General features: G+C 38.3%; 4 protein-coding genes across 4 annotated transcripts; 3 read left to right on the forward strand and 1 right to left on the reverse strand.

The window, feature by feature from the left end:
- Positions 1 to 926: 926 nt before the first annotated feature.
- Positions 927 to 1,229, forward strand: LOC130495798 (uncharacterized). Its single transcript, XM_056987313.1, has one exon. It carries the CDS (start codon positions 927 to 929, stop codon positions 1,227 to 1,229), a length of 303 nt encoding a protein of 100 aa, XP_056843293.1.
- Positions 1,230 to 2,897: 1,668 nt separating this feature from the next.
- LOC108806630 (cytochrome c) lies at positions 2,898 to 3,985 on the forward strand. Its single transcript, XM_018578789.2, has 3 exons — positions 2,898 to 3,154; positions 3,438 to 3,571; positions 3,653 to 3,985. The coding sequence occupies exons 1-3, from the start codon at positions 3,043 to 3,045 to the stop codon at positions 3,743 to 3,745; spliced, it is 339 nt and encodes a 112-aa protein (XP_018434291.1). The 5' UTR covers positions 2,898 to 3,042; the 3' UTR covers positions 3,746 to 3,985.
- A 1,312-nt stretch (positions 3,986 to 5,297) lies between these two features.
- LOC108809946 (uncharacterized) lies at positions 5,298 to 7,111 on the forward strand. The gene is made up of 6 exons (XM_018582077.2): positions 5,298 to 5,444; positions 5,542 to 5,649; positions 5,740 to 5,892; positions 6,019 to 6,168; positions 6,259 to 6,402; positions 6,489 to 7,111. The coding sequence occupies exons 1-6, from the start codon at positions 5,385 to 5,387 to the stop codon at positions 6,891 to 6,893; spliced, it is 1,020 nt and encodes a 339-aa protein (XP_018437579.1). The 5' UTR covers positions 5,298 to 5,384; the 3' UTR covers positions 6,894 to 7,111.
- Positions 7,112 to 9,196: 2,085 nt separating this feature from the next.
- Positions 9,197 to 10,519, reverse strand: LOC108836624 (uncharacterized). The gene is made up of 2 exons (XM_018609761.2): positions 9,415 to 10,519; positions 9,197 to 9,330 (listed from the first exon to the last, which is right to left on the reverse strand). Exons 1-2 carry the CDS (start codon positions 10,517 to 10,519, stop codon positions 9,197 to 9,199), a joined length of 1,239 nt encoding a protein of 412 aa, XP_018465263.2.
- Positions 10,520 to 12,024: the final 1,505 nt, after the last annotated feature.

The raw sequence follows: 12,024 nt of genomic DNA on the forward strand, positions 1-12,024 counted from the left end.
AAATATATATGAGATTACTAGAGGGTATTGAGCTTAAAGCTAACAAAGGTTCTCGAGAAGAACACTGCATAAGGCTGAACAAATCCTTATATGGACTTAAGCAAAGTGGTCGAATGTGGTACAATCGCTTGAGCGAGTACCTTGCCAAAGAAGGCTATAAGAACGACCCTATCAGTCCATGTATCTTTATAAAGAAGTTTGCAAACAATGGATTTGTTATCATAGCAGTGTATGTTGATGATTTGAACATCATTGGAACCTCTGGGGAAATCGCCCAAACAGTTGAATGTCTCAAGAAAGAGTTTGAAATGAAAGACCTAGGTAAAACTAAAGTCTGTTTGGGATTACAACTTGAGTACATAAAAGGAGGAATCCTTGTGCATCAAAAGGCATATACAGAAAGAGTACTCAAGAGATTTAATATGGACCAGGCTCACCCATTGAGCAGCCCAATGGTTGTGAGGTCCCTTGGAGTGGATACTGACCCATTCGGTCCTAAGAAGGACGATGAGGACGTCCTGGGTCCTAAAGTGCCTTACCTCAGTGCCATAGGAGCGTTAATGTATTTGGCTAGCCACACTAGACCAGATATATGTTTTGCCGTCAACCTCCTAGCTCGTTTTAGTTCATGTCCGACCCAAAGGCACTGGAACGGAATTAAACATATCCTACGTTACCTTCAAGGAACTAAGGATTTGGGTTTATTTTATACAAATGAAACCAAAGATGGTTTAGTAGGCTTTGCTGATGCAGGCTACTTATCTGATCCACACCGTGCTCGGTCCCAAACCGGCTACGTGTTCACTCATGGTGGTACTGCAATATCATGGCGTTCCATGTAACAGACTATAGCAGCCACTTCATCTAATCACTCAGAAATCTTAGCCATGCATGAGGCAAGTCGTGAGTGTGTATGGTTGAGGTCCATGACCCAACACATCCGATCAGATAGTGGTATGGTCGAGGACAATGGTCCGACCATCATATATGAGGACAATGCAGCCTGCATTGCTCAACTCAAAGATGGGTATATCAAAGGTGACCGGACCAAACATATTTTACCCAAGTTCTTCTTCACCCATGAGTTGCAGAAAGCCAAGGAGGTCAATGTCGTCCAAATCCGGTCTAGTGAGAACTCAGCCGACCTCTTCACCAAGTCACTTCCCACCAGCACATTCAAGAAGCTCACGAAGCAGATTGGCTTGCGTAGACTCAAGGACCTTCAGTGATGTCCAAATCAGGGGGAGTAATGTGTGTTGTACTCTTTTTCCTTAACTATGGTTTTGTCCCAATGGGTTTTCCTAGTAAGGTTTTAATGAGGCAACGTTAGCACATTACAAGCCCGATATGGTTATGGCATCCAAGCGGGAGTGTTATAAACCATAGTTTGGTTTGTGTGGATTGCCTATAACCAAGACCAAGGAGGTTTACATCCGACCCGTCTATTCGATCCGTCTACATTCCGCCCGAGACTTGTCAAGATGAAGACCCATTCAACCTAAGCATCTATGAGCTTTGACCAAGTCTTGATATTGTATTGAATGTAGTCAAAGTGTATTCATTGTGTAGATTCTCCATTGATGTAAAACCTTATGTGACAACCACTATATATAAGTGGCAAGAGCTAATGAGAAAGACACAACTTTCACAGCAACACTTCTCTCATTTCATAACAAAATTCGAAATCTATATAAAATTTTACTTCTCGTTCTGCCATAATATATTTCACAATTTAGACTTTACTTAGCTTTTAAGTTTAGATAATTTATTGTTCTGATACTATATATTATTCCCTCCATATCATTCTAAGAAGTGTTTAGAGAATTTTTGTTTTTTTCAAAATAGTTGATATTCTCTTTGTTTTAGGTAAAATTTAATATCATTTAATTTTTTTGACCATTTACAAAATACTTAATTTTTTTTATTGATTGAAATAGTTTCATTTAATGATTTTTTATATAACCAAGAGAAATTGTATAGAAGTTTATATTTTTTTAATCAATGTGCAAAAATCTTAAAAACTACTTAAAATGATACAGATGAAGTATATACTTTTCCGTTTCAAATTTTAAAAATAAGTATTCAGTTTTATCTTGATTTATTGTTTTGTTAATTAGTTAATACATTTTTTAAAACATAGTAGAAAATTTTACTGAAATTATAAAACAGTCTTTAATTGTAAAAGAATACTTTTGCTCTAAAATGATGATTAGTTTAAATTAGAGGAAGTAATTGTTAGGTGAGTTTGTAATTTTCCCAGTAAACTCATGCATCTAACCAGTCTAATTTAAGACTTAAGAGAAAAAGCAATGTAAACTGAAAAGCCAACAAAAGTTGGTCAAAAATCCAGAAGAAGAACGTGAAAGTCGTCTGCTAGTCATTAACCACGTGGGGTGAAAAAATAATAAATTTGCTTTACCTGTGAAATTCGTCATGCGTGATGTAAGCACCGTCTAAACGGGGATGGATCACTTGTTTTCCGTTTTGACTAAAAGAATAAACCAGTTCCACGGTTTACACAGAGAGAGAGAGACAGCCTAAAACCAGTTGCTAAAAGTTGTCTTTTGTCTTTTTGCATGTGTCTTTAATAATTTTTTTTTTTGGTAAAATGTCTTTTAATATTTTGAAGATAGATAAAGACGTGATAGTCGACTTTAGTTCTCACACACATACTATACACGGAATCACCCACCTCATGTTATGTAATCAATGTGATGTATTTGCTTGAGGATGAGACGCACAATCAATTTTTCTTAGTTGATTAGGTTCTCGTCTTTACTCCCTTATCAAATTGTGAAGATTTTCTTGTACTAGACAACACCGACTCGTTTAAAAATTTAAAGAAGTGATCGCAGTAGCTGTAATCAATCTCTCTGACTGATTTTCTACGGTAATTGGAGCCCACTGAAAAGCCCATTTAGTTACGGGCCCATTATTTCGATGGTTAAGAGAGAGCTTTCTCGTCTATTGTGATGTCCTCACAGAAACCCTAAGAGAACCGAGTTCCGTCTTCATTTGCTCTTCCTATTATCTCCCGCGAGAATGGCGTCGTTTGATGAAGCACCACCAGGGAACCCCAAGGCCGGTGAGAAGATCTTCAGGACCAAGTGCGCTCAGTGTCACACCGTCGACAAAGGCGCCGGTCACAAACAAGGTTATTACTCTCATCTCTTCAATTTTTAATTAATTCTCTGATTGGCTTTTATTATGATTTGGAATCTATCCGGCCATGTTGTTAAAATGGTAATATTAATCAATCCCTGATTGTTTGATCCGTTTTGCAAATCTGCAACCTTATATTTTCAAATCATCATCATCACTAGATCTGATCCAAGAACCTTGATATCGTCTTATGTCGTACTCGTGTTTTATCCTGAAAACACGAGTTGTAGTCTTGTCTCTTTGCTACAATTGACTTGTGAATAACCCTTTTATAGGACCAAACCTAAACGGTCTGTTTGGAAGGCAGTCTGGAACAACAGCTGGTTACTCTTACTCTGCTGCTAACAAGAACAAAGCTGTTGAATGGGAAGAGAAGACCTTGTACGATTACTTGCTCAACCCCAAGAAGGTAACTATTTAATAATAATAGTATGTATGATATACATTCTGATTTGTACATTGGGATTGATTGGTGTGTTTGTCATTGCAGTACATTCCTGGAACTAAGATGGTCTTCCCTGGGCTTAAGAAGCCACAAGAACGCGCTGATCTCATCGCCTACTTGAAGGAAGCTACTGCTTAGTGAAATCAACCAACCAACCAATGGTGGTGTGGGACATCATGAATTATTATTCTTTTGACAAATAAAATCTCCAAACTCTTTTTTTGTTTTGCTTTTGGAAATTTTCTCATATTTATTTATATACGTTTTGGCTGGAACTTGGCTGTTTGAGTACCCAAATGTACTCCGAATACTTTCATTTTCTAAGGTTCACTTATATAAGTAAGTGCATCTATCTAGAATAAACACGTTTCTTTTCTATTTCGTAGTTCTGTGTAGAGAACAAAAAAAACACAAATTATATCTCACCTATGAACAAAAATCGAGCAACCAGTGTCATCCTTAGATAACAACATTCAATTTTTGGTACATGGTTCTCTGCCATGGATTCAAATCGGTTGATGTGCTGTTCCCTCCTCTTTAGTTTGCTTCTCTCTACTCATCATCTATATCTTTTGTAGCATCCTGCAACATCAGACGATTAGATTCAAGTGAGTTAACTTTGTTCAACAAAATATGCGATCAGATGCTACGATTATAGCGTTTGCATTATGCTTACTGGTAAAGTGGGAGAAAAAAGATAACATAGACAAGGGAAAGAGCAGAACACTTTACTACTAACAAGAATGAGTTACCTTTGCAAGGCGTGTCACATACGCTCCTTCCACTCGTCTATGAGCTTTTAAGAACAATGACACTAGCTTCCAGATTGTCGTTATAGAGACTCTTATGTTCAACCCCACCAACAAACCATAAACACTTAAATAAGTATAAAACAGTCACAAATACCTCATATGTAGGATTAAAAAGAGTAAAAGTCTACCCAGTGCTTGCGACATCAACATTTTGGGTGATAGCCCAGATAGTAACTGCAGCTGCTTCCTTAGCTAATACAGCATTTCCTGTACCAACACATTTCAAATGTCAAATGCACTTGTCTTCTGGAAGAAGCAAAGGTAGTTTTGCATTTCCTGCTGCTTTCAGACGCAAAGTGATTTATTAGTTTAATATCTATTCTTCTCCTAGGTCATCTTATCTCCATAGTTTAGGGTTTAGTTAAAATTTTCCCTAGCGTTTATATGTCTAATTAAAGGCATATCAATTAACTATTTGAATCCCAAATTTCATTAAGGTACGAGATAAGATAACTCAAGTCTTATCAGGTTTGGGAGTGTCTCATAGCTGAAGAAACTATGGAGCTACCGAGTAACGTTAAAACTGGTGAGGGGGAGTTTCTGGATAGACGTAGCTTCTTTGATGGTTTCCCAATGAGAGAACGGAGTGTTCTCGAGATACACTTCTTGACGCGAGCTCATGCAGAAATGAGATTATTGAGAACAGAGTCGATGAGAATTTGGTGATGGTTCAGGGGGAACGAGTGAGATCGGAGAGATCAGGAAACAGACCAGATAAGAATTATTGAACACTTTGGTCTCCTCTTTCCACAGGAAGGTCTTTGCTTGTACGTCATATAATTCACGAGAACTGAGCTGCCCACTTCATTGTTTCACCATACTTAACGTACACAACTCTCTCAATATGCAGATACTTTAACTACCTTTCCACAAACCATAATATATACAATATGTAGATCGTCATTTATTCTTGCCATCATCAGACAAGCATTAGTTTTTGTAGACTAATTAACTTTCGAATAGAGATGGGTGTATTCCCTGGATTTGGTGGCTGGATCAATCAGAATATTCAAGAGCCCCTTAAGGTCAGTTCATTTCCACCAATCAAAAGACCCTTGGAAGTCTAGTATATCGCTTAATTAACAGCAAAGATTAGATCATGATTATGTTTGTCGTTTGTAGACGACGTCCAAGAGATCTAAGAATGGTAAATCTAGTTCAGTTTCAGAAGAAGATAGGTATATTCAGGGACCATGGTATTGGGATCCTGATTTAACCCCTAAAGAAAAGGTAATAGTAAATCAGCAATAAATATCAAAAATACTTGTGTTGGTGCTTAATTACGCAAATGAGATAACGATTCTTCTTGTTTTTTTGTAGGCCGAATCCTTGGAAATAGACCATGTTAGATCTATGCCACTGCTTGCTACCGATCCTAAGTACTATGACTTGGATGAACTGGTGAGGCAAAACAATCTTTGGAATTCTGAATATAAAAAACATCCATGGAACGATGCACCTGCTAAGGTGAAGGTAACAGCAAAGAATCAAACATATATCTCTCTCTCAATACACGTGGAATATATTTTTGTTTGTTTTTATAGGAAATGCTAGAATTTAGGAAAATTGATCTTGAACGTCTTTAACCTTTTTGTTAAGGTGAAAACAAAAAACGGCATTTGCCATTTAAACATAGATTTCACATTGGGATCTCCTCCTCAAGCCGTCTTCGAGTTGTTCACTGATCCAAGAAATATGGGATCTTTCCATTCAATGGGCAAGTACAAGAACAATTGGCGCACACGTTTGGTTTGTTTTACTCACAAGTTCTACGACTCGAATGTAAGAATCAACTATTAGCAATAATTGAGAGTTGTGGTCTTTTTAATTCCTTTGAAGGACACATTAGCAACAAAGGTTTTAAAGAAGGATGGACCAAGGCAGATAACGGAAGTGGAAAAGGTTTTGAGATGGAAGATACTTGGGTATAATGGGACTATCCCAATACATCTAATCATCGATGAAAACCATCAAAAAGTTACAGTAAGAGAGCTTCTCTATATTCCTCACAAAAACTCAATTTGTTTTCGTTCATTTTTGGGTGAACTATAATTTGTGTTATTGCTTAGGCAACATATAAGAAAGTGAAAGTGATGCACATGAAAGTGTTTGAGGGTAGCTGGAAAATAGAGCCACTGTACGTAGATCAGAAACGGTTGTGCAAATCTAGGTCCCCGATTAGTGAAGAAGAGTACAAAAAATGTAGCGGCAGCAAGGGAAGGATTGGGTCAAAGGTGACAATGGAGCATATATTTCAGCCATCTTCGCTTCTTAATGTGCCACCGGTTTCTTGGTTCATCCGTGGTATTGCCGTCAAAGTCACCAAGGCTTTGCTCCAAGATCTTAGAGAACATGTAATCACGATGAACAAAATGAAGACGGTAGACCCGCTGGTGTATGCTAAAGTAGTAGAAGAAGTCAAAAAAAAAATAGAAGCCGAAAAAGAATCTGAACTAAAAGAATTGGAGTATTAAATGTTTGGACTATCTCCAATGATAATAATCAATATATAGCCATCCAACTCACTAAAAATAATAGACCAATCAGAATACAATTTAGTTAAGGGATAATTTGTCAATTTGAAAAGAAAATTAAGTGCAGAACATTGATTTTGACATAATTCAATCCATAATAATTATGTTAAGTTTTATCCAGTACTATTTTTCAAGATGCCAGTAATAGAGATAAATTTGAAGACATCGACAATTTGACACTCCAGACTTAATTATCACACAACATGGTGCCACCAACACCACACACTTGTTTACTACATAAATTTACATCCGATTTTTCTATACTATATCACTAAAATAGAATAGAATTCTGAATCCACTCACATCTCGTAAATATTAAATTTTACTTTAAACCTCAATTTCTAAATACTAAACCCTAAACTTTAAACATCACCATTCTATTTAAATACTAAACCCTTAAACCCAATTACTGAACCCCAAACTCAAATATAAACCCTAAACCCAATTATCAAAATCTGAAAAAGTATATAATATTATGTAATATTAAATTAAACCTAGACCTAACTTTTGAATAGTATAAGGCTCTTACCCAATTCACAACTCCTAAATGTTAAATCTTAATCACTAAACCCTAAACGTAAGTATATCCCTAAACTCAAATAGTATGGAACAAAATACATAGTATAAGTACATAGACTTGTAAACTATAAATTGATAAATAATAAATTTACCACAATCGATGGTGATAGCAATACTGATCATACGTGTGTAGGTGATATTTACAGAGTAACAAGAATTATATATGTTCGTTAGTGTCAATGGTAAGTAGAGATGTAAGTGTTTTCCATTTCTTACGAATGGTACAATAATACAACAAATGTACCATATTATTTAGATTGGTACTTGCGAATGGTACAAAAATATAAGAATCCTATTATACTATAATGTTCTTTCACTACATATAGTATAGTCTGCGAGTTCATCTTTTTCACATTTTTCTTTTTTTTTGCAGACATAGCGATACACGAATTCGCTGGTCCAGAGTAATTATTCTTTCACCATGCCATATCAATGTAGCATACTATAACAATTTAAATAACAACGAAAAAATCAAGATCAACAACATTAAAGAAACTCAAAAAGAAATCGCGGCGTCACCTCCTCGTTCAGTGCCATCTTCTCCTCCAAACTCAATCATGCAAACCCGGAATCCATGTTCTTTCTTCGTCTTAGGATTAAGTGGTTTGCGTTCGTATGGTATAGATGAAAGTTAGGGTTTTTAGTTATCAAATGAATTATAATTTGTTTGAAGGTTATATAGTGCAATTTCCCTTTTATGTAAATATCCTTTTCTATTTAAATAATAAATTATTTTATTCTTCTCCTAGGTCTTTCTAATCTACACCCCTAATCCCTTCTTCAGAACTGTAAACTCTGGATGAAGATTCACTCTTCAGATTCTCCTTCTACTTCATCTCTCTCCATACATATATACATAGGACTCTCGCAACTAACATGCCACTATCTTCATCACTCCCGTTCCACAAATATCTGCACAAGATGAAAGTTCAGAGACAACCAGTAAAGGAACACAAAACACAATTCAAGAACACTTTCCTTGATTATTAGAAACCTTTTAAACAATCTTCCTAGATCTGTTTAATCCGAATTACTCTCAGTCACAGACGACTAGAGACGGACCAATTTCTAATATGAATGACACAATCGAGCTGCTCAACACAAGGCACTCGATCGTCTAACTCTTGACAAGAACACCCTCTTGCTCAAGCTTTTACAATAACGTGCTTAACCTAGATATGCCCTAGACAATCTAGTTAAGTAGTCCTTACCGAATATTCTATTTTCCTAATATCTCGGTGAATCCAAATCTTCCATTATTCTCTCAACTTGATGTGCAAGTTATATCTTGGAATCTAATGAGTATCGCCACGTCATCTTTCCATAACTCTGCGACATCTGCGTGTAACACACAAGATCCTTTGTGTAAAACGTCGTCGCTCTGATTCTCCCAACACTTGGCTCTTTTCTTGATCTTACATTCTCCCCCTTTTTATCTCAATGTGACAATCTAAGCATCCTGCATAAATACGAAAACTTCCACACAAGCAACAGGACATGACAGCATAAAACATCCATAGATATATCCGATTATCAAAGAGTTCCTAGAGATAACACACATTGCTTAGGAGAACTTATTCTTAAGAGTAGCACACAAGAACCACAAGATCTCACTACTTTAAAACTACACGATAATCCGAATTCTAGAAATCAGAATCAACACATTAGAAAGTGTCACTCAGCTCCTCCGTTTCATCACCATCACAGTGGCTCAGTTCCTCAGTGTCATTGCCTCCGTCTTCAGCTGGCTCGTCTTCAGCTGGCTCAGTCTGTTGATGTGGCAGAACATATTCTCCCCCTGCTTAGATGCACATGGGGATAAAAACAAAAGCGCACATTAGCCAAAACAACCAGATAAAGCAAAGAGCACTGATATTCTTACTCCTCAGCCGAATGCGAATCGCATTGAGACCGGTAATCATACGACTCAGATCTTCTTCAAGGTTCGGAGGTCGAGCATCTGCACCATTTCCACGACCAGCCTTAATGTCTTTGACCACAAGCTTCGGAAACCCAGTGGACTCTTCAACAGGAAAACGCTGCTGATAGTTGATGACCTGCTGAATCAATGTTGGAAACATGATGCGCCAAGCTCGCTTTGACTTAGTTCTAGCTCCCATAGCCATGATCTGATCATAGACAAGCTTCCCGAAGTTGAACCCGTCTTCGTTGTGATGAAGCATGTACACAAACTTCAGACGATCTTGGTTCATGTTGGTGTAGTTCATAGTAGGCATCCAGTTCGTGCAGACCAACTTGTAGAGCACTTGATTTGTGCGAGTAAGGAACTTGGAGCTCATGTTTTCCCATCGATTGATGCGACCATCAGTGAGAAAACCACACACCTCATCAATGTTCTCACCCAACCAATTCGGGTCATCCTCAAATCCAGGCACACAGTAGATATCATTGATTAAACTTGAAGAGAAGTCAATCATGTATCCCCTGCAATACACAGCAACTCCAACATCTCGCTCCTCAGCATCTTGGAGATTTGCAATGAACTCCTTAACCATAGTGGGTTGGTACGCATCCACATCAGTGAGTGTGTGAAGTAGCCCTGCTCCACGCACAACGTTCCTGACATCTTGCATGTTCACATCGATGAGAGAGATCCGATGTTGAGTGATGAACTTACGACGACGAAGCGAACGGAACCTCTCGGCAGCCGCAGCGGTAAAGAATCGCTGATCCAAAGGAGTCGTGTGCGGTGCCATGAGCTCAGGATAGAGTTGCGATTTGGTCCGGTACGTGCTCCGACTTTCCTCAAAACGTTGCTCCTTGGCCTGATTGACACGGATCTCAGTTGCATCAAGAGGAGTATCATCGTTGTCGGAATCCGTATCGGAGAGGGATTCAATTTCAGGCGAGAGAGGTTCGGGAGAGGCTGCTCGAGTCGAACGGCGATGTGCTCGCCTCCGCGAGGACGAAGCAGAAGAGGGCTGAGAGAACGCCGGTGAGGGCTGAGACGAACTGCCAGGTGCCATCGGAGAGCGATTCAGGCGTGAGCTCCTCCTAACCGGTTGCATGTCGCCGCCAAGAGAGAGAGAACAAATGAATCGATTTTGAGAATGAGAGAGATATGAGCACCTTCTTTGAAACCCTATCACACTCAATTGGGCTTATTAGTAATAAACAAAAGGCTTAAGAGCCCAAATCAAACCAAAGAAACCAATGTCATTGTCTAAAACCCATTAAAGACTCCACCTTTTTTTTAAAATATAACCAAGATGGATGAGGCATCACTTATAGTCATGAGATAGATGGAACAGATGAATCTTGGACTCACGAGAAGCTTAGCATCAACAGTGAAGCACCATGACTATGCAATTACACTTATTTACAGGCATATCTGATATGCCTTTTGTCCAGAGAAGGGGAGCAGAAATCGCTTTTCACACACAGTCTACCACCAAAAAATTTTCGAAGAATTCAGTAAATCAACTCAAGTCAGTAGCTATTTCTCAGCCGAGTAGCTGTCACAAACGAGATTCCTCCCAGTAAACCATCCAAGCAATGACCTCAACATCACACTGATCTGTAAGGTATAGAAACACAAAGTAGGCCTATTGTGTCTGTCACTTCAACACGACATAGTATATATCAAGTTGTAGTTTTCTGTGTCACCAAGAGCATAATCACCAATTCGATCAAAGAGATAGTGATCAAGAGTAGAGACAAAGTGGGGTAACACCCTGCTCCACTCTGAGTTATCTCAAAAACAAAATCAGTGATATGCTCTGCCCAGTCCAGACAGTGATCGAGCTTAGAAGCAAGTGCTGTAACACCCAGTTCCAAAAACGAGTATCCATCATTCCAGGCCTTTTTATTTTACTTCTCACGGCTTGTGTCACTTTTCACTGCTTTTGTGTCACACATACTTCTCTCCTTCTTACACTCACCTCTCTTGTGTTTCATTATTCAATCCAGGTAGTGATCAAGACTCAGACCTAAAATGTTGCAGCATCCTAGTCCAAGATGAGTACCCTTCCTTAGTGAATCAGAGTCGGTGTATGTTTTGAGATCAAGCTGGATGCTTCACAAAGAGGAACTTGTTGATTCAAGGTTTTGTTGTGGTGGTGGAGACTATACACGATATTTCGAATTTACAGCGACCCTTCTCTTCTGACTAGACTTATTCAGAGATTAACAATTCCCAAGGCTTTACGGAGCCCCAGGAATGTGTTGTAGTCCAACGGTTTGGTGAACAAATCAGCAAGTTGCTTTTCTGTTGATACATGCTCTAGGATCACTATTTTCATCTCAACCAATTCTCTCACAAAGTGATGTCTGATGTCCACATGTTTGGTGCGTGAGTGCTGAATAGGATTCTTAGACAAGTTGATAGCACTCATATTATCACAATGTACTAACATAGGGTTAGTAATAATACCGTAGTCCACAAGCATTTGTCTCATCCATAGTAACTGAGTGCAGCAACTTCCCAATGCAATGTACTCAGCTTCGGCTGTTGAGAGTGACACACAGTTTT

The sequence above is a fragment of the Raphanus sativus genome, chromosome 6, assembly GCF_000801105.2.
Source record: "Raphanus sativus cultivar WK10039 chromosome 6, ASM80110v3, whole genome shotgun sequence".
Taxonomy (NCBI): Eukaryota; Viridiplantae; Streptophyta; class Magnoliopsida; order Brassicales; family Brassicaceae; genus Raphanus; species Raphanus sativus.

What these genes read in the sequence shown, in the direction of transcription:
- LOC130495798 (XM_056987313.1), top strand. Translation starts at nt 927, where the DNA reads ATGACCCAACACATCCGATCAGATAGTGGTATGGTCGAGGACAATGGT.
- LOC108806630 (XM_018578789.2), top strand. Translation starts at nt 3,043, where the DNA reads ATGGCGTCGTTTGATGAAGCACCACCAGGGAACCCCAAGGCCGGTGAG. An exon ending in AGGCGCCGGTCACAAACAAG is followed by an intron (nt 3,155 to 3,437) that starts GTTATTACTCTC and finishes ACCCTTTTATAG; the next exon opens with GACCAAACCTAAACGGTCTG. An exon ending in ACTTGCTCAACCCCAAGAAG is followed by an intron (nt 3,572 to 3,652) that starts GTAACTATTTAA and finishes TTGTCATTGCAG; the next exon opens with TACATTCCTGGAACTAAGAT.
- LOC108809946 (XM_018582077.2), top strand. Translation starts at nt 5,385, where the DNA reads ATGGGTGTATTCCCTGGATTTGGTGGCTGGATCAATCAGAATATTCAA. An exon ending in ATATTCAAGAGCCCCTTAAG is followed by an intron (nt 5,445 to 5,541) that starts GTCAGTTCATTT and finishes TGTCGTTTGTAG; the next exon opens with ACGACGTCCAAGAGATCTAA. An exon ending in ATTTAACCCCTAAAGAAAAG is followed by an intron (nt 5,650 to 5,739) that starts GTAATAGTAAAT and finishes GTTTTTTTGTAG; the next exon opens with GCCGAATCCTTGGAAATAGA.
- LOC108836624 (XM_018609761.2), bottom strand. Translation starts at nt 10,519, where the DNA reads ATGGCACCTGGCAGTTCGTCTCAGCCCTCACCGGCGTTCTCTCAGCCC. An exon ending in GATTCGCATTCGGCTGAGGA is followed by an intron (nt 9,331 to 9,414) that starts GTAAGAATATCA and finishes GCATCTAAGCAG; the next exon opens with GGGGAGAATATGTTCTGCCA.